Source organism: Pristiophorus japonicus, chromosome 2 (assembly GCF_044704955.1).
Source record: "Pristiophorus japonicus isolate sPriJap1 chromosome 2, sPriJap1.hap1, whole genome shotgun sequence".
Classification (NCBI taxonomy): Eukaryota; Metazoa; Chordata; class Chondrichthyes; family Pristiophoridae; genus Pristiophorus; species Pristiophorus japonicus.
The window spans coordinates 120,291,847-120,318,066 of record NC_091978.1 but is presented as its reverse complement, the minus strand read 5'-3'; the positions used below and the strand labels follow the sequence as shown (position 1 = coordinate 120,318,066).

Sequence of the window (26,220 nt, the reverse complement as noted above, 5' to 3'; positions counted from 1 at the left end):
ACTCAATGCTTCACCCAGTAACCCTCAAACTCTCTCAAATGACTTTCTCCTGAATAATGCCTCTGGCTGGTGCTGGAGTAGGTGAGCTGTGATAGCTGCATTGCTGAGGATGTGCCAACTGATTCAGATTTCAGAGAGCTGGGTGATGCTCTGAGTAGGCAGCTCTTTCTTGCAAAGTACCCCCCAGTGATGTCAAACATAGAGTTTGTTCAGTTGCACAATGACATGTTCCCTTGAAGACACTGTTGCCCCAATTACATAATTTCTAGCTCATTGCAATTCAATTTGTATGAAACACCTATTTTAGGTTCAATGTCTGGATTACTGCCCAACCCCAAATCAGAGTGCATATGAGGCACAAATAGAGTGGATACCAGTCAAAGGGGTGTATGCCATTTTATTTAGAAACAGCACTAATGAGGTGCAATGAAGATTAAAATCGGCCCTATAGTATCACAGCCAGTTCAAGTCACCTCACCTCACTCAGCTCTGATGTTTCAATGGATGTCCAGCAGAGGGCAAAAAAAGCAGAATCCTTCAATAACTTTCCTGCACCTCCTAACAATCAATTTAGAGTGCACAGGTGGTCATGTCTGTGAGCCAGCCAGCCTCCCAGCGCCAGTGCCACCCCACAACCCCCTCCCCTCCCCTCCCCCCACCACACCCCTTGTAGGCACAGCTTTGGGAACCAGGCAAAAAAAATAAAAAGGTTTATCAAAATAAAATGAATCAGCATCACTACTTTGATTTAGTTCAATTCAAATTGTACAAGCACTGTTCTTTACATGTTACACAAAGTAGTGGTTATTGTTCATTTCTTTATGCAAATGTTGTGTTTCAAAATGGCCTTATTTCTTCCAATCAAAGTGGACTGTAAACAGCTGTGCAACCCATCACTTGTTAAAAAGCTGTCTTGTCGAGGAATAATTTTTGAGAATTTGCCATCAACAGTTAAAATGTAAAACTCCACACTGCTTGGGATGAAGCTCCTGATATCACTTGTGTCCTGGTTTTTCAAAGTACTATAGTGTAGTAATTAGAGAATAGCTCTTCTCCCTTGTCTATGTCTCTAAGTGCCACAAGAACCACACATCGCAAGGGCCTGCAATATAAAACAAATGGAAATTTAAGGACCAGAAACAAAGTGTTCAATTATAAAATCTGTAAGCACCACAAACCATCATAGAAATGTAAGTACAGCAGGAAGAAGCTATTTCAATCCATTGTGCCTGTGCTAGCTCCAGAGCTATCTATTTTAATCCTGTGTTCCTGCTCTTTCACTCTTTCACCATACCCTTTAATACTTGTTTTCAAGTGTTCATCCACTTTCCCTTTAAACAATGATGGAATTGGCTTCAATAGTATTTTATCCCATACTATAACACATTGCAGAAAGAAAGCCTATTCTAACCTCTCTCTTTATGCTTCTAGCACTAATCCAAAGTTTATATGCATTTGTTACTGATTCACCAATCAATGGAAATAATCTTTTACCATTTACCCTCTGAAATCCTTCATAAGTCTGAACACTTCAATTAGATCTTACCGTAACATTTACTATTGCAGTGAATAAAGCCCTAGTTATTCAAGTCTTCCGTGATAATTATACTCTCACCCCTGGCATCGTCCTACTGAATCCAGCTTACTCCTTTTCCATGGCTCCATATTCTTTCTTTTATCGGGAACTCCAAAGAGTGTTCCAACAGAATCGTGTCAACTCCGTGCTTTTGTATTCATATAACAGTCAGAGTCCCATTAGCTTTTTTACGGTCTTTTCTTCCTACAACAGTGACTACACTCCAAAAAGTACTTCATTGGCTGTAAAGTGCTGAGACAGCCGGTGGTGGTGAAAGGTGCTATATAAATACAAGTCTTTATTTCTTTCTTTACATTCCAGCTTTTAAAGTTCTGCATTATCTCTACTTGTTATTCCATTCCATTGAGAATTACACCATTTAAGATATATTTCCATTCTGGGTTCTTTCCCCCCAAAATGTACGAGTTGACTTTTATCTTTGGTTGAATTGCATTTACCACATATTTGACCACTCTCCTAGTCTGTCTCGATCCTACTGTAGTCTTCCTCACAGTTTGCAAAGTCCCTAAATTTGGTATCATGAGCAAACGTTGATATTCTCTCCATACCCAGGTCCAAATCATTTACACGTATAGAGAACATGATAAGTCTCAACACAGGACCCTGAGTTATACAATTAGCTCCATCTTAACAATCTGAGTAACATTCAATTGCACCAACTCTTTGTTCTTTTATCCATGCTACCACTTTAGCTTTAACACCACGCCATTTATCTTTGAACAAATTTCTTTGTGCTAGTCAGAGTAGGAATCGCAGGATAGCCCAGATGAATACGTGGCTTGAGGAGTGGGGCAAAAGGAAGAGATTCAAATTCCTGGGACATTGGAACCGGTTCTGGGGGAGGTGGGACCAGTACAAACCGGACAGTCTGCATCTGGGCAGGACTGGAACCAATGTCCTAGGGGGAGTGTTTGCTAGTGCTGTTGGGGAGGAGTTAAACTAACATGGCAGGGGGACAGGAACCTATGCAGGGAGACAGAGGGAAATAAAATGGAGGCAGAAGCAAAAGATAGAAAGGAGAATAGTAAAAGTGGAGGGCAGAGAAACCCAAGGCAAAAAACAAAAGGGCCACATTACAGCAAAATTCTAGAGGGGCAAATGTGTTTAAAAAGACAAGCCTGAAGGCTCTGTGCCTCAATGCGAGGAGTATTCAGAATAAGGTGGACGAATTAACTGCGCAGACAGCAGTTAACGGATATGATGTAATTGGCATTACAGAGACATGGCTCCAGGGTGACCAAGGCTGGGAACTCAACATCCAGGGGTGATCAACATTTACGAAGGATAGGCAGAGAGGAAAAGGAGGCAGGGTGGCGTTGCTGGTTAAAGAGGAAATTAATGCAATAGTAAGGAGGGACATTAGCCTGGATGATGTGGAATTGGTATGGGTGGAGCTGCGGAATACCAAAGGGCAGAAAACGCTAGTGGGAGTTGTGTACAGACCACCAAACAGTAGTAGTGAGTTTGGGGACAGCATCAAGCAAGAAATAAGGGACGTGTGCAATAAAGGGAGCAGTTATCATGGGCGACTTTAATCTACATATTGATTGGGCGAACCAAACTGGTAGCAATGCGGTGGAGGAGGATTTCCTGGAGTGTATCAGGGATGGTGTTCTAGACCAATATGTCAAGGAACCAACTAGAGAACTGGCCATCCGAAACTGGGTGATGTGTAATAAGAAGGGACTAATTAGCAATCTTGTTGTGCGAGGCCCCTTGGGGAAGAGTGACCATAATATGGTAGAATTCTTTATTAAGATGGAGAGTGACACAGTTAATTCAGAGACTCGGGTCCTGAACTTAAGGAAAGATAACTTTGACGGTATGAGGCGTGAATTGGCTAGAATAGACTGGCAAATGATACTTAAAGGGTTGACGGTGGATAAGCAATGGCAAACAGTTAAAGATCACATGGATGAACTTCAACAACTGTACATCCCTGTCTGGAGTAAAAATAAAACAGGGAAGGTGGCTCAACCGTGGCTAACAAGGGAAATTAAGTATAGTGTTAAAACCAAGGAAGAGGCATATAAATTGGCTAGAAAAAACAACAAACCTGAGGACTGGGAGAAATTTAGAATTCAACAGAGGAGGACTAAGGGTTTAATTAGGAGGGGGAACATAGAGTACGAGAGGAAGCTTGAAGGGAACATAAAAACTGACTGCAAAAGCTTCTATAAATATGTGAAGAGAAAAAGATTAGTGAAGGCAAACGTAGGTCCCTTGCAGTCGGCTTCAGGTGAATTTATAATGGGGAACAAAGAAATGGCAGACCAATTGAACAAATACTTCGGTTCAGTCTTCATGAAGAAAGACACAAATAACTTTCCGAATGTACTGGGGACAGTGGGTCTAGTGAGAAGGTGGAACTGAAGGATATCCTTATTAGGTGGGAAATTGTGTTAGGGAAATTAATGGGATTGAAGGCCGATAAATCCCCGGGGCCTGATAGTCTGCATCCCAGAGTACTTAAGGAAGTGGCCCTAGAAATAGTGGATGCATTGGTAATCATTTTCCAACAGTCTATTGACTCTGGATCAGTTCCTATGGACTGGAGGATAGCTAATGTAACATCACTTTTTAAAAAAGGAGAGAGAAAACGGGTAATTATAGAACGATTAGCCTGACATCAGTAGTGGGGAAAATGTTGGAATCAATCATTAAGGCTGAAATAGCAGTGCATTTGGAAAGCAGTGATATGATCGGTCCAAGTCAGCATGGATTTATGAAAAGGAAGTCATGCTTGACGAATCTTCTGGAATTTTTTGAGGATGTAACTCGCAGAGTGGACAAGGGAGAACCAGTGGATGTGGTGTATTTGGACTTTCAAAAGGCTTTTGACAAGGTCCCGCACAAGAGATTGGTGTGCAAAATCAAAGATATTGGGGGTAATGTACTGACGTTGATAGAGAACTGGTTGGCAGACAGGAAACAGAGAGTCAGGATAAACGGATCCTTTTCAGAATGGCAGGCAGTGACTAGTGGAGTGCCGCAGGACTCTGTGCTGGGACCCCAGCTCTTTACAACATACATTAACGATTTGGATGAAGGAATGGAGTGTAATATCTCCAAGTTTGCAGCTGACACTAAACTGGGTAGCGGTGTGAGCTGTGAGGGGGATGCTTAGAGGCTGCAGGGTGTTTTGGACAGGTTAGGTGAGTGGGCAAATGCATGGCAGATGCAGTATAATGTGGATAAATGTGAGGTTATCCATTTTGGGGGCAAAAACACAAAGGCAGATTATTATCTGAATGGCGGCAGATTAGGAAAAGGGGAGGTGCAACGAGACCTGGGTGTCATGATTCATCAGTCATTGAAGGTTGGCATGCAGGTACAGCAGGCGGTGAAGGCGGCAAATGGTATGTTGGCCTTCATAGCAAGGGGATTTGAGTATAGGAGCAGGGAGGTCTTACTGCAGTTATATAGAGCCTTAGTGAGGCCTCACCTGGAATATTGTGTTCAGTTTTGGTCTCCTAATCTGAGGAAGGACATTCTTGCTATTGAGGGAGTGCAGCGAAGGTTCACTAGACTGATTCCCGGGATGGCTGGACTGTCATATGAGGAGAGACTGGATCAACTGGGCCTTTATTCACTGGAGTTTAGAAGGATGAGAGGGGATCTCATAGAAACGTATAAGATTCTGATGGGACTGGACAGGTTAGATGCGGGAAGAATGTTTCCGATGTTGGGGAAGTCCAGAACCAGGGGACATAGTCTTCGGATAAGGGGTAGGCCATTTAGGACTGAGATGAGGAGAAACTTCTTCACTCAGAGTTGTTAATATGTAGAATTCCCTGCTGCAGAGAGTTGTTGATGCCAGTTCATTGGATTTATTCAAGAGGGAGTTAGATATGGCCCTTACGCCTAAGGGGATAGAAACATAGAAAATAGGTGCAGGAGTAGGCCATTCCGCCCCTCTAGCCTGCACCGCCATTCAATGAGTTCATGGCTGAACATGCAACTTCAGTACCCCATTCCTGCTTTCTCCCCATACCCCTTGATTCCCCTAGTAGTAAGGACTTCATCTAACTCCTTTTTGAATATATTTAGTGAATTGGCCTCAACAACTTTCTGTGGTAGAGAATTCCACAGGTTCACCACTCTCTGGGTGAAGTAATTCCTCCTCATCTCGGTCCTAAATGGCTTCCCCCTTATCCTTAGACTGTGTCCCCTGGTTCTGGACTTCCCCAACATTGGGAACATTTTTCCTGCATCTAACCTGTCTAACCCCGTCAGAATTTTAAACGTTTCTATGAGGTCCCCTCTCATTCTTCTGAACTCCAGTGAATACAAGCCCAGTTGATCCAGTCTTTCTTGATAGGTCAGTCCCGCCATCCCGGGAATCAGTCTGGTGAACCTTCGCTGCACTCCCTCAATAGCAAGAATGTCCTTCCTCAGGTTAGGAGACCAAAACTGTACACAATACTCCAGGTGTGGCCTCACCAAGGCCCTGTACAATTGTAGCAACACCTCCCTGCCCCTGTACTCAAATCCCCTCGCTATGAAGGCCAACATGCCATTTGCTTTCCTAACCGCCTGCTGTACCTGCATGCCAACCTTCAATGACTGATGTACCATGACACCCAGGTCTCGTTGCACCTCCCCTTTTCCTAATCTGTCACCATTCAGATAATAGTCTGTCTCTCTGTTTTTACCACCAAAGTGGATAACCTCACATTTATCCACATTATACTTCATCTGCCATGCATTTGCCCACTCACCTAACCTATCCAAGTCGCTCTGCAGCCTCATAGCATCCTCCTCGCAGCTCACACTGCCACCCAACTTAGTGTCATCCGCAAATTTGGAGATACATTTAATCCCCTCGTCTAAATCATTAATGTGCAGTGTAAACAGCTGGGGCCCCAGCACAGAACCTTGCGGTGCCCCACTAGTCATTGCCTGCCATTCTGAAAAGTCCCCATTTACTCCTACTCTTTGCTTCCTGTCTGACAACCAGTTCTCAATCCATGTCAGCACACTACCCCCAATCCCATGTGCTTTAACTTTGCACATTAATCTCTTGTGTGGGACCTTGTCGAAAGCCTTCTGAAAGTCCAAATATACCACATTAACTGGTTCTCCCTTGTCCACTCTACTGGAAACATCCTCAAAAAATTCCAGAAGATTTGTCAAGCATGATTTCCCTTTCACAAATCCATGCTGACTTGGACCTATCATATTACCTCTTTCCAAATGCACTGCTATGACATCCTTAATAATTGATTCCATCATTTTACCCACTACCGATGTCAGGCTGACCGGTCTATAATTCCTTTTCTCTCTCCCTCCTTTTTTTTTTAAAAAGTGGGGTTACATTGGCTACCCTCCACTCCATAGGAACTGATCCAGAGTCAATGGAATGTTGGAAAATGACTGTCAATGCATCCACTATTTCCAAGGCCACCTCCTTAAGTACTCTGGGATGCAGTCCATCAGGCCCTGGGGATTTATCGGCCTTCAATCCCATCAATTTCCCCAACACAATTTCCCGACTAATAAGGATTTCCCTCAGTTCCTCCTCCTTACTAGACCCTCCGACCCCTTTTATATCCGGAAGGTTGTTTGTGTCCTCCTCAGTGAATACCGAACCAAAGTACTTGTTCAATTGGTCCGCCATTTCTTTGTTCCAAGGGGTATGGAGAGAAAACAGGAAAAGGGTACTGAGGGAATGATCAGTCATGATCTTATTAAATGGCGGTGCAGGCGCGAAGGGCCGAATGATCTACTCCTGCACCTATTTTCTATGTTCAAAACCAATGTTCGAGCAGAGTGGGTTGGTGACACTTCCCACAGACCTATTTACCTATATGTCCCATCCATTTGTCCATCCAGTCAGTAATTTTCTCAAAGAATTTGATTAAGTTAGTCAAGTATGACCTGTCCTTTACAAATCAATGTTGTCTATTCCTAGTTAATCCATACATTTATTCGTGCTTACCAATAACATCTCCTATTATGGTTTCTAACGATTTTCCTTTTTTTTTTTTATTTGTTCATGAGATGTGGGTGTCACTGGCGAGGCCAGCATTTATTGCGCATCCCTAATTGGCCTTGAGAAGGTGATGGTGAGACTCTTTCTTGAACCAGTGCAGTCCATGTGGTGAAGGTACTCCCATTGTGCTATTAGGGAGGACGTTCCAGGATTTTGATCCAGTGACGATGAAGAAACGGCCATATATTTCCAAGTCAGGATGGTGTGTGACTTGAAGGGGAATTTGGAGGTGATTGTGTTCCTATGCACTGGCTGCCCTCATCCTTCTAGGTGGTAGAGATGCTGGGGAGGTGCTGTCGAAGAAGCCTTGACCAATTGTTGCAGTGGATCTTGTAGATGGTACACACTGCAGCCACAGAGCACCGGTGGTGGAGGGAGTGAATGTTTAAGGTGGTGGATGGGGTGCCAATCAAGCGGGCTGTTTTGTCCTGGATGGTGTCGAGCTTCTTCAGTATTGTTGGAGCTGCACTCATCCAGGCAATTGGAGAATATTCCAGCACACTCCTGACTTGTGCCTTGTAGATGGTGGAAAGGTTTTGGGGAATCAGGAGGGGAGACACTCACGGCAGAATACCCAGCCTCTGACCTGCTCTTGTAGCCACAGTATTTATGTGGCTGGTCCAGTGAAGTTTCTGGTAAATAGTGACCCTTTCTCTCTCCCTACCCCCCCAGGATGTTGATGGTGGGGGATTCAACGATGGAAATGCCTTGAATTTCATGGGCCGGTGGTTAGACTCTCTTTTTGGAGATGGTCGTTGCCTGGCACTTGTGTGGTGCGGATGTTACTGCTGCTACCTCCTTACAAATCTTGCTCAGTATGGTGACGTAGAAAGTTTCAGTCCCATTAACTCTTTTAATATTTATATCTATTGTTAGCCCATCCTCCACTAATACTTCTGCAGTCCTTCCTTAATTTGTGCATTCAGAGGCGAAACCCTTATTATGCATCTCAGTTTCAGGCCTGGGCCTGACACTGTGAGAGAAGGAAGCTGGACCCTCAGGAAGTTGAGACGACTAAGGATCAAATATGGTAATCTGATAGAAAATAAAAGAATGACAGAGGTGCCTAATTTCTTAGCCCTCCTAATCTTCCTTTGACCTCTCCTCCTTTTTCTGCTTTTGGTATTGTATATTACTCAGTTTAATTTTGTTCCATGCTTCCTCCTCAAGACTTCATATTTGTCTTATTCTTTTTATTCATTCATTCATGCAATTCAGGACTCGACCTATACAGCATATATATGAACAATGGACAGTTGAGGGTCCAATATTCATGTAGGTTTTACCCTTTTAGTCTTGAGGAAGGGACTGAATGATTATCTGACTGGTCACATGATAAATGTTTCATATGTGAAATCATGAATGATAATTCTCATCTGGAAAATATAATTTAATCATCAGCAGTGCTTTAGAATTCACTTGAATTTGTGTTTAAGGCTTTATAGAACAATTACATCCACAACAAAAAAAATCTTCCAAAAAACATGCATAATTAAATCCTGTCTATGGCACTTTTGTGCCTTTCCAACTTGTGATCGAATTGTATAAGCCTGTTATTGGCGAGATAACCTATATTTCAATAGTTTAAGAAATTTCCCTTAAAATATCCACTGCTTTGCTTAGTGACACATTTTATGAGCGTTTCCTCTCTTTAGGCAAAAATTCCATTTCTTTCCCACAATTTGACAGTCTGGAATACACCCGTACTAATGTAACAAGCCCTTTCTCTTTATCTTGGAGCTCCAAACATATTGATTGTGTCTGTACCCTTTTCTTGTATACATCAACCCTCTCTGCAGCAGAAGTATATTCCTTTACTCCATATACCTGTTGCTAAATTGTTTTCTGCATGAACATTATCCTCATCTATTTCTTCCTTCTCTATTAGCTGATCCTGGTTGATTTGACACCCCCCACCCCACCCCACCCTACCCCTCCTAATTAAAATACCTCATCACTTCCCTATTTAACTGTTTTGCCAGTATATCCCTGTACAGATGTAACCCATCTTTGCAGTATAGCTCCCAATTGTCCCAGAACTGACGCCAATGTTCAACAATGGGGTAATGTGCTGACATGGATTGAGAACTGGTTGTCAGACAGGAAGCAAAGAGTAGGAGTGACTAGTGGGGTACCGCAAGGTTCTGTGCTGGGGCCCCAGCTGTTTACATTGTACATTAATGATTTAGACGAGGGGATTAAATGTAGTATCTTCAAATTTGCGGATGACACTAAATTGGGTGGCAGTGAGAGCTGCGAGGCGGATGCTATGAGGCTGCAGAGTGACTTGGATAGGTTAGGTGAGTGGGCAAATGCATGGCAGATGAAGTATAATGTGGATAAATGTGAGGTTATCCACTTTGGTGGTAAAAACAGAGAGACAGACTATTATCTGAATGGTGACAGATTAGGAAAAGGGGAGGTGCAACGAGACCTGGGTGTCATGGTACATCAGTCATTGAAGGTTGGCATGCAGGTACAGCAGGCGGTTAAGAAAGCAAATGGCATGTTGGCCTTCATAGCGAGGGGATTTGAGTACAGGGGCAAGGAGGTGTTACTACAGTTGTACAGGGCCTCACCTGGAGTATTGTGTACAGTTTTGGTCTCCTAATTTGAGGAAGGACATTCTTGCTATTGAGGGAGTGCAGCGAAGATTCACCAGACTGATTCCCGGGATGGCGGGACTGACATATCAAGAAAGTCTGGATCAACTGGGCTTGTATTCACTGGAGTTCAGAAGAATGAGAGGGGATCTCATAGAAACGTTTAAAATTCTATGGGTTCAGACAGGTTAGATGCAGGAAGAATGTTCCCAATGTTGGGGAAGTCCAGAACCAGGGGTCACAGTCTAAGGATAAGGGGTAAGCCATTTAGGGCCGAGATGAGGAGAAACTTCTTCACCCAGAGAGTGGTGAACCTGTGGAATTCTCTACCACAGGAAGTTGTTGAGGCCAATTCACTAAATATATTCAAAAAGGAGTTAGATGTAGTCCTTATTACTAGGGGGATCAAGGGGTATGACGAGAAAGCAGGAATGGGGTACTGAAGTTCCATGTTCAGCCATGAACTCATTGAATGGTGGTGCAAGCTCAAAGGGCCAAATGACCTACTCCTGCACCTATTTTCTATGTTTCTATAACAAAGTAGAATCACTCTTCCAAACACCAGACCATTGGCTATGCATTGATTTTCTAATCTTCCGGTCCATTCTTATTCAAGAGCATGGCTGCAGAATTAATCCTGAGATTTCCACCCATGAAATCCTGCTCTTAAAATTGTTTCTTAATCTCCTAAATTTATTTTCCAGGATTTCAGGCCTCTCTGCTCCTACATCATCATCTCCCACATGGAACACAATGACTGGTTGCTTTCCCATCCTTTGCACAATCTTTTCCAATCTATGTGATGTATCCCTTACCTTAACATCTGGGAGGTAATAAAGCATCTGGGATTGTAAGTATTGACTGCAAAAGATCGTGTCAGCCCCTCTGACTATTGAATCCTCTAACACTACTGCGTTTCTAGCTGTGTTGCAAAGGTCCCCTCCTTGAACCATCTTTTGTTTGTTGATGCCATTGATTATTTCATGCCTTTGTCCCATGTCCCCACTTTCTCCACAAGATGCTAAAGCTTCAAATCAGTTTGACAGCACACGTTGCTCTGGGTGCTCCTGTTATAATCTTTCTTTCCTGTCTTTCCCTGCCCCTTGAATACTCACCCATCTTTCCTCCTCCACTGCCTGTTCTGTAACTCTTATCTGTGTGACTACCAATGTTCCCTCTAAACTGCACTGCCATGTAGCTCTCTGCTGGTCCCGCGCAGCCCAGGACTGGCTTTTTTCAATGATACACATGTGCGAAACTGTGACTGGCCCGCACAGCCCTTTAACGGGGCCATGCATCTCCCCCCATCTCCTCAAACTCTAGCTCCAGGAACTTCTCTCTCTCCCTGATGTATTAAACTGTCGCCATTTCCTTCTCACGTTGAGAGATTTTGAAGTCGATCAGTGCGAGTTGGTGACAGTTCCCACAGACCTATTTACCCAATTCAACATCTAGTCCTCGAAACTCCCACATTTTGCAGGATTGATATATCCCTGTCCTTTCCTGTGCTGAGATTTTCAGTTTTAATTAGTTTGTTTTACTTTAAAATTTATATTACTTAAGATATTAGTTTGTTTAAGTAGCTGCTACTAAATGTCAGCTATGGCTCAGTGAGTAGAAGGTTGAGAGTTCAAATCCCACTCCAGAAAAATGGTAGTATGTACCACCGACAGGGATCCAGATTTTGGATGTTGTTCCTGTATGTACCACTTGCCATCATTTACACTGCTATCAGCTGCAGCTCAGTTGGTAGTACCCTCGCCCGAGTCGGAAGGTTGTGGGTTCAAGTTCTACTCTGGAAACATGAGCACAAAAATCTAGGCTGACACTCTGTCGCAGGTGCCATCTTATGGATAAGACGTTAAACCGAGGCCCCATTTGCACTCCCAGTGGATGTAAAAGATCCCATAGCACTATTTCGAAGAGGTGGAGGGGAGTTTTCCCTCAATCAAAATAATAAAAATAATTGATTATCTGGTCATTATCACATTGCTGTTTGTGGGAGCTTGCTTGTGCGCAAATTGGCTGCCGCGTTTCCAACATTACAACAGTGACTACACTCCAAAGTACTCCATTGGCTGTAAAATGCTTTGAGATGTCCGGTGGTCATGAAAGGCGCTATATAAATTCAAGTCAGTCTTTTTTCCCCCCTCAAAACTGACTTTCTGCAAGCTCATAAAAGACCAAGAGAAATTTCCGAATTAAACAGGCAAGTGACAAATTCCCTTCCTTTCAGTTCCTTTACAGGTTTGTAAACTAATATTTTTGTGCAAATACTCTACAACTGATGAAATCGTTTTTCCTAATTGCCTGCAAGTAGTTTCATGTACTTTTCCCCCCCATTTTCCTTTCCTGAATTTACATGCTGCCCCTCAGAGGCATTATGTGCAGATCAATTTCCTTCTAACTGCTGACAAGACCTGGCTTTGACTTTGTAGCACCACCCTTGATTCTATGACCTGTCATTCTCTCAGACTGCCTATATAACATTATGTTCTGCATGAGCCAGAACTTTCCCCAAATAAGCAATGGGAGTGGTTCCCGCCAAAAACTACCATTGCCTCTAACTCTATCTCTACCTCCACCCATGGCTGTTTGCTCAGGCTAAATCAGAAGGCGTGTTTCCTAGGTATACTGAGCTACTAAATGCTTCAAACTCCATATTATATCCATCATCCAGACTACTTGCTTCCAACATTGCTGGGTTCTGCCAGCTTCTTATTCATACTCCAACACTGTCCTTTTGAGCTCCATTCAAAACATTCACAATTCTACCGTTCACATCCAGCACTTTTATCCTCACCGCCTCCACTGGTCCCCCATTCTCTAATATATTCAATTCAAAATCCTTGCCTTGTTTACAAATCCCTTCATTGTCTTGCCCCCACCCTACCGTTGCTACTGTCTACAGCATTGCATCCAAGCCTGCACTCACTGATCTCGGAGTCTGGCCTCCTGTATAACCCTGCACCCACTGCAGCTTCTTTGGTGGCACAGCTTTCAGCCACATTGGCTGTGCTCTGGAATTCCCTCCCTATACCTCTTTGCCTTGCTACTTCTTTCCCTGCTTTTAAAAGTTCTTCATTCGGTCCGGTCAACTACTTCTCAGTGTCTGGCCATCAGAGGAACTGGAGTTGAGCCTGTTCCGCCATTCAATTAAATCATGGCTGATCAATCAGGGATGCCTAAAAATGTATAAAACTGATGCGAGTGTATAAAACTGATACAAATGCTGTGTTTAAATCATTGTTTTGAATTGCAGACGGGATGTCTCTTTTTGGATCAGAGAAATGCTTAGAAATGGTAATGACTTGGCTTCCTATGGAGGGTATAGTCCTTTGTACAATCTCCCTGTTGCTGAGCTAAGTTAAGACTTGAACCTTGTTTATGTACTTTATGTATAATGCAAAGGGTAGGATTTGAAGTTAGCTTAACAAAACTGCTGACTAAGATAATGGGACGGAAGTTGAGTTAACGTAAACATGTTGCCACGTCGTAAAAGAGATAACAATTCTAAAGTGAGCACTTTTTTGATTTGGTTTCATGGGATCAAAGGAATGGATAGGGACGAGAGAGATAAAGGGATTTCCACAGGAAGAAACCCTGGGTTGGTGTCAGCAGAAAGTGACATTTAGTCAAAATTGTAAGACATCTTTAGGGCGGGCTTTGTTTTGAGAATCGAGACAAAGAACTAGAAGCCTTACTGGATATTAAGGACCCAAATTTGCCCAGGAGTTGCTCTGTTTTTTTTGGAGCAACTTGATTTTTCTGGAATATCTTAAAAATCCCCATTCTGCACATTTAATTTGCGCCAGTGTAAGTGAGTTAGTTAGGATTTTTTTTAGTTTCATTTTTTTTTCAAAAGGAGGCGTTAACAGCCACCTACGCCTATTTTGACCAGTTAAACCAGTTTGGACAGCTAATAGTTGCTCCAAACTAACTTAGGCCAGCATATGTGGCCCGCACAGAAAACCCTTGCGGAGAGTTAAGAAATCAGCGCAAGTAGCCAGAGATGGGGGAAGGGAAGTGAGAGGACTTTGCAAAGCACTAAACACCTTCACAATATTAAAGAAGCATAAAAACCATAAATAATAATTTTTAAAAAAATAAATAAAAAATAAAAAAGGTCCTACCTCGGCCCTGGAAAGTCAGCGGGAGAACGCACCGACTGCAGCACGCACCGGCAAGCCCTTCGGCCAGAGCTAGGGACGGTGGGTGGAATATCCGGGCGGGAGAGCAGTGGACTGGCCACACACCCAAGCAGCAGCAGGCTGGGCTCGCAAAAGGGGGCTGGCAGGAGGGAACTTAAAGGGGGTGCTGAGCTGGGCAGAACACACAGGCTGCAACAGGCTGGGGGGCGGGGGTGACGAGGAGAGAGAGGGAAGTCACATAACCGAAGGGGGAGAGAACAAAAGACCTTTGGGTGTGGTCCATATACATATCTTGCATGGAGAGGGAGAAGTGCTGTGCTGCCATTTTTCACCTTCTTTGATCTTTGAAAGTTTAAGTTTTACTTTAAGTATAGGTGCTGCAATATCAGGCACCAAAAATCAATGAGAAGGCTTTCCCTTTAAAATTGGCCGATTGCCAATGTTAGTCCCCCAATGCGCATGCGTGAACACTCCAATGCGCATGCGCAAGGCTGCCGGCACTGTTAGACGCTGGGCCCTGGCCCCGCCACCCCGCCGACTCTCTTTCAGTAGCACAGTCCTAGTTCCAAGCCCTAGGACGGTCCACTGAGTGGGGAGAATACGGAGCTACATTTGCGGCGCCGTTTTCGCAGCAGAAAGTCGCCGCACCTCAGGCAAGTGCGCCGGAAAAAACCAGAGGGCCAAAGTTAGGCCCATTGTCTTTAGGGAAACCTGTATAGGTCAAAAGGTCTTGTCAATATCCAGGGTCAGGCCCATCCCTAAAAATACAATAAAGGTTGCCTCCTCAAGGTTGCTCTCAGACGGTGTGAGGGGAGAGCGGAACAGAAGTCGAGCTGGTAGGACACATTGAGTGATCCCATGCTTTACCAAAGGAAGCTCTAGACATAGAAACATAGAAAATAGGTGCAGGAGTAGGCCATTCGGCCCTTTGAGCCTGCACCACCATTCAATAAGGTCATGGCTGATCATTCACCTCAGTACCCCTTTCCTGTTTTCTCTCCATACCCCTTGATCCCTTTAGCCATAAGGGCCACATCGTAACTCCCTCTTGAATATATCCAACGAAATGGCATCAACAACTCTCTGCGGTAGGGAATTCCACAGATTAACAAAACTCTGAGTGAAGAAGTTTCTCCTCATCTCAGTCCTAAATAGCTTACCCCTTATCCTTAAGACTGTGTCCCCTGGTTCTGGACTTCCGCAACATCGGGAACATTCTTCCTGCATCTAACTTGTCCAGTCCCGGCAGAATTTTATATGTTTCTATGAGATCCCCTCTCATCCTTCTAAACTCCAGTGAATAAAGGCCCAGTCAATCCAGTCTCTCCTATGTCAGACCAGCCATCCCGGGAATCAGTCTGGTGAACCTTCGCTGCACTCCCTCAATAGCAAGAACGTCCTTCCTCAGATTAGGAGACCAAAACTGAACACAATATTCCAGGTGAGGCCTCACCAAGGCCCTGTACAACTGCAGTAAAACCTCCCTGCTCCTATACTCAAAACCTCTAGCTATTTGCCCTCTTCACCTCCTGCATGTCAACTTTCAATGACTGATGTACCATGACACCCAGGTCTCATTGCACCTCCCTTTTTCCTAATCTGCCGCCATTCAGATAATATTCTATCTGCGTGTTTTTGCCCCTAAAGTGGATAATCTCACATTTATCCACATTATACTGCATCTGCCATGCATTTGCCCACTCACCTAACCTGTCCAAGTCACCCTACAGCCTCTTAGCGTCCTCCTCGCAGCTCACACCACCCAGTTTAGTATCATCTGCAAACTTGGAGATAGTACTCTCAATTCCTTCATCTAAATCATTAATGTATATTGTAAATAGCTGGGGTCCCAGCACTGAGCCCTGCAGCACCCCACTAGTCTGCCATTCTGAAAAGGACCCATTTATCCCGACTCTCTGCTTCCTGTCTGCCAACCAGTTCTTTATCCACGTTAGTACATTACCCCCAATACCATGTGCATGACAGAGAGACTGCAAGCTAAAGAACTGCTCATGTGCGCCAGCCGGTTGTCCAATCGGGATGGGTATTAACTATCTGTTACAGTTGTATGTTTTTGCTATATAACTAATGTGTTATATTCCGTCTTAAACTCTGATTAAACACAATATATCCACCAGATTGGTTTACAGTCAATCCTGATTATTAAAGTGAATAGAGATAGCCTTAAACTTGGCTATTTCTAACACTTAACTCCATCTTACCTGCCTTGGATCTGTAACCCTTAATACCCTTAGCTAACAAAATCTATAAATATCTATCCAGTTTTGAAATTTTCAATTAACTGCCAGCCTCAACAGCTTTTTGGTGGAAGAGAGTTCCAGATTTTCACTACCTTCTGTGTGAAGAAGTGCTTTCTGAAATCATCCCATAACGACCTGGCTCTAATTCTAAGGCTATGCCCCCTTGTTCTGGTCTCCCCCACCAAAGGAAATAGTTACTCTCTATCTACCCGAGCAACTGTCCCACATGAAATGTTTTATTTCATTATGAGTGCTATAAAAATGCAAGTTGTTGTACAGTTGCATGTTGTACGGTGTCACTGTCCAATGTGTCATTTTGGCTGTGTTTTTAAATACCGAAACAAATAAAATCCAGCAAATACTTAAGTACATAAATGACTAACAGCTGGTGACAAATATTTCATTTAAAAAGCTTGCAGTACCTCTTCTATACATTAATTATGTGCAATCATTGTCCAAATCATTAACTGAAGAAAGTTTTGGATAGTTATAAAACTTCTCATTCAATATATTCTGATGCTGCTTTTTGATGACAAAAATAATAAATCATAACTCAAATGCCAATTGGGACCAACCTTTCCACATCATGACCATAGTTGACATTAGGAACGTACTGACGGAGTTCTACAGGAAATGTCATAGGAACATCAAACTCCTGATAACATACATTAGCTGCTTTCTCTGAAACACAACAGTTTACAGGATTAGTTTTTATTTAAAACACACTAATGGCATCTGCAGATTTTTTTCTTTAATTTTCTGAATGCTTATTCCTGTTCTTGAAGCTCCTAGCTGCTGCCAGCTTTCAAATTCTGGCCTAATCCACAATTGTTATCATGGATTTTCACTGATCTTGTGGCATGTGTTACACTCCTCTGGTTGTCTGCTCCTGAGCATAGTGATAATTTCTGTCATTGCCTTGAACATCTCCAATGCTTCTGACACTGGACTTTTTAAAAAGTTACTGTCATATGGTTCTCCATCAAAGTTATATTCATGGCTAGTTTCCTCTCTAATATTTCTATCTGTGCTAGCTCTTTTCCATTAACTGAGTTCCCCAGGGCTCTGTTCTCTTTCACATTCTACTTTTTCTTCACCAATAACCTCCTGCATTCATCATCTAACACTATCTATTACTTTCCTTGGAGCAAGGGAGTTCTCGTCAATATTTATCCCTCAACCAACATCACTAAAACAGATTATCTAGTTATTATCACATTGCTGTTTGTGGGAGCTTGCTGTGCGCAAATTGGCTGCTGCGTTTCCAACATTACAACAGTGACTACACTTCAAAAAGTACTCTGTTGGCTGTAAAGCACTTTAGGACGCTTTGATGTTATGAAAGGTGCTATATAAATGCAAGACTTTCTTTTTCTGCACTCATCAATTCCTTCACATCACATGCTATCAGTTATGATGTCTATTATGCATTACATTTGCTTCTTTCTTGTTAAAAGTACATATGTGGTTAAAACCAAGTTCAATTAAATAAATAATCGTGTCTGACTGGTATATATTTGTGCAGAAACATAGGGTCAATTTTAACTTCCCCCGCCTGACAGAAACCAGGTGGGAACCAGTTACAATGGAGCGGGGGACTTGTACACTGCTTTCCAGCCCTGATCTGGCTTCCTGCAATTTTAAATTGTAGGTGGCAAGGTCACTTGCCTGAAGCCAGCAGGGTCCTCTTTAAATATGCAGATAAGGCCCTACTGATGTAATCAGAGCCTCATCTGCTACTTTAACCTGAGGCCGGAGTGGGAGAGCAGTGACAGCTTCCCCGTCAGGCTAAACCTGCCGAGAACAGAAGCTTGGGACGGAAGAGGCTCAGCAAGGTGAGTTTTTAAAAATGCTCTTTTAATTTCCTTGTGAGCCGGGAGTCATCATCATAGGCAGTCCCTCGAAGCGAGGATGACATGCTTCCACGCCAAAAAGGGATGAGTTCATAGGTGTTTCAATGAAGGACCTAATATTCCAGATCCCGAACTACATCTTGAAGGGTGGAAGATGCGTGGATTTTTTTAACGTGTGGTGGCTGTTGCACACCAGCCACACACGGGCTTAACAGAGGTCTTGGTCCAGTGGCAGGGATTACCAAAGACGACTGGAGTCCAGCTCTGCTGCACAGGCCTAGCGCGCACACATATCGCAGTGTGGGCTGACCCGTGCTGCCCCTGGGCCCTCACCTCTTCTGGGCCCCTGCCTCTTCTGGGCCCCAAACTCACGCCTCTCTTGGACCCCGGTCACTTCCCTCTATGAACTCTTGTCATTCCTTCGTCCCTCCTGCTGTGCCTGCCCGCACTGCAATCAGCGACCTGGCTTCGCAGCCGTCACCCTCCTGCCATCTCATGCTGCTCCCTCCAATGGCCCCGGCCTGCTGATGGTCTTGCAGGCCGGGACCGCGCAGGTTTCCAGGACGGGCCACTGCATGCTGCTCCCTGTAATGGCCCCGGCCTGCTGAGCCGGGAGTAGCAGGAGGAGGAATAGCTAGGTTCTATATTTCAGACATCTGCCTGTTATTTGTTTATATATTGTTAATAAATCTCATTGGTACTTCATAGCCTAAGCCATGTACTTATTCTATTGTCTTCTGAAGTCAAGGAGATCATGTGTGGCCATGTGACATACAAGTAAAGCTGAACACAGTGACGAGGCATTTCTTTTTAACCTCTGGGCTTGTTACAATTACCTAGGTACTAGGTGTGTGAAGTCATACTCTGGTTTATAGGGAGCAAGAGCTTGCTTATGGGAGAGGTATTCGATGCTGAGCTCAAGGAAAGTATCTGAGATAAAAGTCCAAAGATGTGTTGTCTTCATCAATTGACTTTCTTAGTTTCTCTCTCTCCTCTGATCTCAAATGTAACTCGCACATCTCTTCAATTGCTAATGATGTCTCCAAGAATCTCAGTTTGCGCTTTGATGAGTTGCAAATTTACTAATTACATGGTTCCTATGTGTCGCAACATGTTTTACAAAGACCCAAAAAGAATGCAACATACCATTAGAACAGTTGTTGACGTATTGACCCACACCTAATGGATTGAGTGGGGTTTCTGTAAGCCAAGTGACATCACTTGTTTTATAAGCACCAAGTCTGTCCCGCCCACTGCATGATCTGAAAGAAAATGAAAAAAGAAACTATCCATGCAAATTTACTTATGATAAATATCTAAGTGGTAAACCTTTCTTCAGCAAGCTAATTTTTTTTAAGTCCCCGATAAAGTAGTTTGTAGCATTCCATTAAATAACAGTTTAAAAAGTTCAACCACTACTCCAACATTTCACAGTTTTGACATACTGTGCCACAGAATGCTATGATCCAAGTGTGAACTTGCAATTATCCACACACCAAATTCTCAGTCCCAACTATACGCATCACGGGGAGGTGCTGAGTGAAGCCAAGATGCTTAACCAAGGTGGGTTGGAACAGAAAATACAACCAATAGGAGTGGGGTCGAAATCTTGTCTAGTATGGGTAGGAGGGGACGTGAAGTCCAAAGGCTTGCTCTGTGTAGGGGTCGAAAAGAAAAGCAAAGCAAAGCAAGAAAGAAAGCAAGAAAGCAAGAAAGCAAGAAAGCAAGAGAGTTCAGAAGAATGAGAGGGGACCTCATAGAAACGTTTAAAATTCTGATGGGTTCAGACAGGTTAGATGCAGGAAGAATGTTCCCAATGTTGGGGAAGTCCAGAACCAGGGGTCACAGTCTAAGGATAAGGGGTAAGCCATTTAGGACCGAGATGAGGAGAAACTTCTTCACCCAGAGAGTGAGTGGTGAACCTGTGGAATTCTCTACCACAGAAAGTTGTTGAGACCAATTTCACTAAATATATTCAAAAAGGAGTTAGATGAAGTCCTTACTACTAGGAGGATCAAGGGGTACGGCGAGAAAGCAGGAATGGGGTACTGAAGTTGCATGTTCAGCCATGAACTCATTGAATGGCGGTGCAGGCTAGAAGGGCCGAATGGCCTACTCCTGCACCTATTTTCTATGTTTGTTGTAATGTACAAGAACTTGCTGTGTGGGGAAGGGTTGAGGGCTAAATTTTTGCTGTTGGGGGTGGGGGGGGGTGGAAGAATGCCACAAACTTGTTCAGTGGGGAGAGAAAGTGACGTGAATTTTCTCAGTTGATAGGCCGAAATGTTGATCAGTGATTTAAAAAAATTAATTAATGTGATGTGGGCGTCGCTGGCAAGGCAGCATTTATTGCCCATCCCTAATTGCTCTCGAGAAGGTGATGGTGAGCTGCCCTCTTTGAACTGCTGCAGTCCGTGAGATGAAGATACGCCCACAGTGCTGTTAGGCAGGGAATTCAAGGATTTTGAACCAGCGACAATGAAGAAACAGCGATGTATTTCCAAGTCAAGATGGTGTATGACTTGAAGGGGAACTTCCTATGCGCCTGTTGCCCTTGGCCTCTAGGTGGTAGAGGTCACAGGTTTGGGAGGTAATGGTCAAAAACTTGCTCTATTTATGGGGGGTGAGGGTGGGGCGGGGTGCATACCAAAATCTTACTTTGGATGGGGAAGCAAAGAGTTCCTCAGTGGGAGGTCGGAGAATGTTATTTGAGATGCTTACCTCTGTTGCAGTGTGTTGTAGAGAAAGAGAAAGATTTTCTCCCTAGAGCAACGGCACCTGTAGCATAATGTTAGAACTAAATATGTAACTGTAGTATTAAATGTGTGTGTAAAATATATAAAGATGGCTGCTTGTGGTTTAGCAAAGCCGCAAGGGATTTCAGCTCGCAGAAAGAGACTGCAGTCCGTGAGATGAAGATACGCCCACAGTGCTGTTAGGCAGGGAATTCAAGGATTTTGAACCAGCGACAATGAAGAAACAGCGATGTATTTCTGATAACTGCTGTTTCTCACACAGGAATACACATGAGCTCTGCAGATATCCCTAATCAACAGGCTTTCAGGCCTCAGACAAGATGTCCTGGTTTATGTTAGAACAATACGACTCCGTAACAGGACTAAGATAAGGAGACTGCCCAAAGACGGCACCCAAGGACAGTAAGATAAGGGGGGAGCCCAGACCATGTCACAAGACCATGAATAACCCTTAATAACACGAGACAATCACGCAGTCACATAATGGTTAGAGACTACTTCTATTGGTCTCTGTGAATCTATAATCAATATGATTGGATAGTGTCCGGCTGAAATGGGCTGACGTAACTGTATTTAGACTCCGTTCTAGTTCTGGAAAAGACGAAAAAAAAAGATAAAGATGCAACCTTGAAAGAAAACAAATTGAACGAATACAAAACCTAATTTGAAGAAAGGAGATCTAAAAGAAAGACGTAACGTACTATATATGTAACTATCACTGTGTGCCCCCACCCGGTGGGACAGGAAGAATTAGAGGAGTGTGGTTTTAATCGAACCAATGGATGCGTTCTGGAAATAGTACCTGCCCCTACACATTTTGCCCGAGCCGGGTACTGAGGCAAAGGGAGATACTGTGTCTCCACCACGGAACACACATATCAGTATAACGGCTTGCAATGCCAGATCTTGCAACCAAACTTCTGTTGTACACCCCTACGACCCGTTACTATAGAGCAAATCGCATTATCCAAGTTAGACGTCGAGGTACCGAAATCATTAACGCTATCGATCAGCTCTATGATCACCTGTAGGACAATGACAAGCCAGAACAGGCCCCTGTTCCTCATTTAGCGAAAGTACTAAGGGAACTAAGACTCCGAGTCGGCCAGTCTGTTAAACTCTACCACCAACTACGGACAAAGATTGATACACTGGAGAAAGACATTGACACAGAGCTGCAGGATGAGAGTTGGTGGGGGAGGGTTTGGAACTGGGGGATGAATGTCAACATCCACCCTTGGATTCGAATTATATCGCATATACTGGTCGGAATACAGCTAGTCCTAGCGTTAGCATGGGGAGTCCTGGCTTGCTGGTCCTGCAGATATTATGCACAACAACGGAGGTTTAACACCAGAGCTCAGATAAGCAAGGAAGTTCACGTGACAGGCGAAAGGGGCGATTCAAACTATATGAATTTGATCTAAAACAACTGGGACTCCTGAAATCACGTGACTGGCCAGCACGTCGAAGCAGGGAGTACCGGGTGATACAAAAACATAAAATAACATAATATAAATTAGTGTCGGTTTCAGGGGACTAGGACTAGCCCCTTTACCGAAAGGGGGGATTGTTATAGAGAAAGATTTCCCCCTAGAGCAACTTCACCTGTAGCATAATGTTAGAATTAAATAGGTAACTGTAGTATTAAATGCGTGTGTACAATATATAAAGATGGCTGCTTGTGGTTTAGCAAAGCCCCAAGAGATTTCAGCTAGCAGAAAGAGACTGCATTCCTAGTTACTGATAACTGCTGTTTCTCACACAGGAATACACACGAGCTCTGCAGATGTCCCTAATCAACATGCTTTCAGGCCGCAGACAAGATGTCCTGGTTCATGTTAGAACAATACGACTTTGTAACAGGACTAAGATAAGGAGACTGCCCAAAGACAGCACCCAAGGACAGTAAGATAAGGGGGGGGGCCCAGACCATGAATAACCCTTAGCAACACATGAGACAATCACGCAGTCACCTAATGGTTAGAGACCACTTCTATTGGTCTATTTGAATCTATATATAATCTATAATCAATATGATTGGATAGTGTCTGGCCGAAATGGGCTGATGTAACTGTAGTAAACTGTTGTAAAACATAAAAATCCATGAAACCCTTTGTTCGGCGGAGAGGTGTACCTGGACCCACCAGCTGCTCCATCTCCCCGCCGGCGTAATAAACCGTTTTGATGTATGGACCAACCCTGAGTGACAAGTGATTCTTGGAAGGGTACATTCGCGCTAACACAGTGTATTCACAAAAGTTGTCTATTGCTCTAAAGAGCTTCAAGATATTAGCTGAGCAGGTCTGCAGTGCACTACTAGCAGTCAAGATGTAACATTATATACATTGGAGTTCAGTAATTTTTTTATGACAACAAATTTTTCAAGGTTGTTGTAAAGCATTAGTCCATTCAGGAAAGAACGTACTTTTCAAGAGACAATAATATGAACTACACGGACACCGGTTCTTGAAAAATCACTTTCTAAAAATGGTTTCTCCCAAGTGTACTATTGGACATCGGTGGCATGTTTTCCACAGTATATATTGTACTTTCTATGTAATTCTGTAACATAAGCATAGTGTCTGGATTTATTATGAGGGTCATTTACACAACAAGGTTTCCTTTTTAAGAATGTGATATAATTCATTGGCATATTGCTAAATCCAACCAGGAAGCATTTAATAGAATTAACGGTCAATGCTCAAGGGGTGAAGTTAAGAATGCATTAATTGCTCTGAGTTTGCTCTTGATCCTAACATCGGGAATCTGAATATGCATACCTAACTCAAGGTTAAAATTCCAATGTACGAGTGCATTAATTCCTGTTCTATTTAAGTTCTGATTTGAAGCAGAACATTTACTAGAAGATTAATTATATATTAATCAGGAGGCCTGTAAAATTCTACACACTTTGAATAAGAAATAAATTGTGCAAAGAGCACCTAGTCATCTCTTGGTTGCTATTACAACAACAACTTGCATTTATATAGCACCTTTAACATAGTTAATAGGTCTCAAGGTGCTTCACTGGAGTGTTATCAAATAAAATTTAACACTGAACCACATAAGGAGATATTAGGACAGGTGCCCAAAAGCTTGGTCAAAGAGATAGGTTTTAAGGAGCATCTTAAAGGAGGAGACGTAGAGAGGCGGAGAGTTTTAGGGAAGGAATTCCAGAGCTTAGGGCCTAGGTAGCTCAAGGCACGGTCGGCAATGGTGGAGTGATCAAAATATGGGAATACGCATGAGGCCAGAATTCAAGAAGCGCAGAGATCTCGCAGGGTTGTAGGGCTGGAGTATGTTAGAGATAAGGAGGGGCGAATCACTGAATTCAGCTATAAATTCCAACGATAGACAACTTTCATAAAATTACAGATGCCTCCAGAATTTTAAAATGCATTATCTGTGCTTACACAGGGTGAATAAAACTTACCTATAAATAACTTTAGAAATCCCTTTGTCGTTCCCATCAATCAACACACCATCAATACATCGGAAAATGAATGGGTTGCATATAGATTGGAAAAGGATTGGTTCATATTGCTGATAGATAGTGCCTGTTACTCATAAAAACAAAGCATCAGTTAAATACAGTTAAGGATGTGCTTCTTAGATTCCAAGGGATCAATTTTCCCCAAAGCTTTTTTTGGGCGTACTTGAAGAGTTACGCCCGATCTTTTGGGGCCCCAAGTATGCCCCAAAAAATGTTCTAAGTTTCCCCGTTGGATTTCTTCATTTTGGCGAAGCCTAACCTGTCTTTTAGTTTTGGGGGTGGAGCCTTGATCTGCGCCAAAAAGATCAGGCTGCCATGATAACCAGGGACACAATGCGAACTGAGGCTGCAAAGTGAAGCATACAGCCAGCTCCCAACACATTAAAAGATTTGAAAAACACATAACAGCAACTTACCTCCAACCCCGCCCGAAGGGCTTGCCGGACCGGTCCAATTCTTGGTCCGGTCCAATTCTTGGTCCTCAGTCTCCCGGTCCGGTCCAATTCTTGGTCCTCAGTCTCCCGGTCCCATTCTGCAATTCCTGGGTCTCTCTCTCTCTCTCTCTCATATGTGAACCGGGGACCAAGAATGGGACCAGACAGCCTTCGGGTGGGGTTGGAGGTAAGTTGCTGCTATGTGTTTTTCAATTCGTTTAGTGTGTGTCTGGGCACCTGCTGCGCTGATTTCCTTACTTGCGCCAATTTATTTAACTCTCTACAAGGGTTTCTGGAGAGGCCACATACGCTGGCCTAAGCAGAACTGGAGTAACTCTCAGCTGGTCAAACTTCCATAAATGACCAGAATTGGCCCGGGTGGCTGGTTACGACCCCTTTGGCTGAAAAAAACAGACGTAAAAAAAATTGTAACTAATTGAGTTATACTGGTGCAAATTGATTTGAAAAACCAGTTTTCCCACTTAGGCCAAAAAGAGCAGCCTGCTCCAAAACGGCACAAATTATTGGGGAAAATTGAGCCCTATATATGTACACATACAGACCTGCTGAGGGGGAGGGGAAGAGTTTACTCAATGGGGATGAAGCTGTCATTTATCATAAGGTGCAATCTCCAGCTACTCAAATGTAGTTAATGGTTTAGTTTGGCTTCAATGATTTGTACATTTACACACAGTTTACAAGTACCTGTACCAAAGTTAGATAAGTAATACAAAGGGGAGGGGAATTCATTCTGCTTTATTTTATCCATTGAATCATACACATTTTGAAAAAGTTGCTAACTTAGGGGGAAACAACTATTCCTCATACAATGTCGGCCCAATCTGAAACAAGTGCTTGCCTTGATTGGAACGAGCTCCCTGCCAGCATGTGGCCACCATGCAACGTGACAGGGATGGATGGTGAAGAGCCCACTCTTTTGTAGACAGATTTTTTAAACTGTGCTTAGGTTTGAAATTCAAATTGGCTTTGGGTGCAAAATTCATATCGGACAACTTGAATTTTTGTTCCAACACGAGACCGTGACTGTTGTGTGAAGAGTGATGTCTGCACCTT

The 26,220-nt window shown here is 43.4% G+C and overlaps 1 protein-coding gene across 2 annotated transcripts in view; it reads right to left on the bottom strand.

The window, feature by feature from the left end:
* Positions 1 to 382: 382 nt before the first annotated feature.
* Positions 383 to 26,220, bottom strand: part of setd9 (SET domain containing 9) — a 36,033-nt gene continuing 10,195 nt past the window's right edge. The window contains exons 3-6 of one of the 2 annotated variants that reach the window (XM_070869057.1): positions 24,653 to 24,776; positions 19,607 to 19,713; positions 17,183 to 17,288; positions 383 to 1,102 (exon numbers count right to left, since the gene is read on the bottom strand). In XM_070869057.1, coding sequence (XP_070725158.1) covers positions 1,015 to 1,102; positions 17,183 to 17,288; positions 19,607 to 19,713; positions 24,653 to 24,776 — 425 coding nt within the window. In that variant the 3' untranslated portion in view covers positions 383 to 1,014. Of the gene's footprint in view, positions 1,103 to 17,182; positions 17,289 to 19,606; positions 19,723 to 24,652; positions 24,777 to 26,220 lie in introns of both variants that reach the window. The other variant, XM_070869049.1, reaches the window with a different exon arrangement.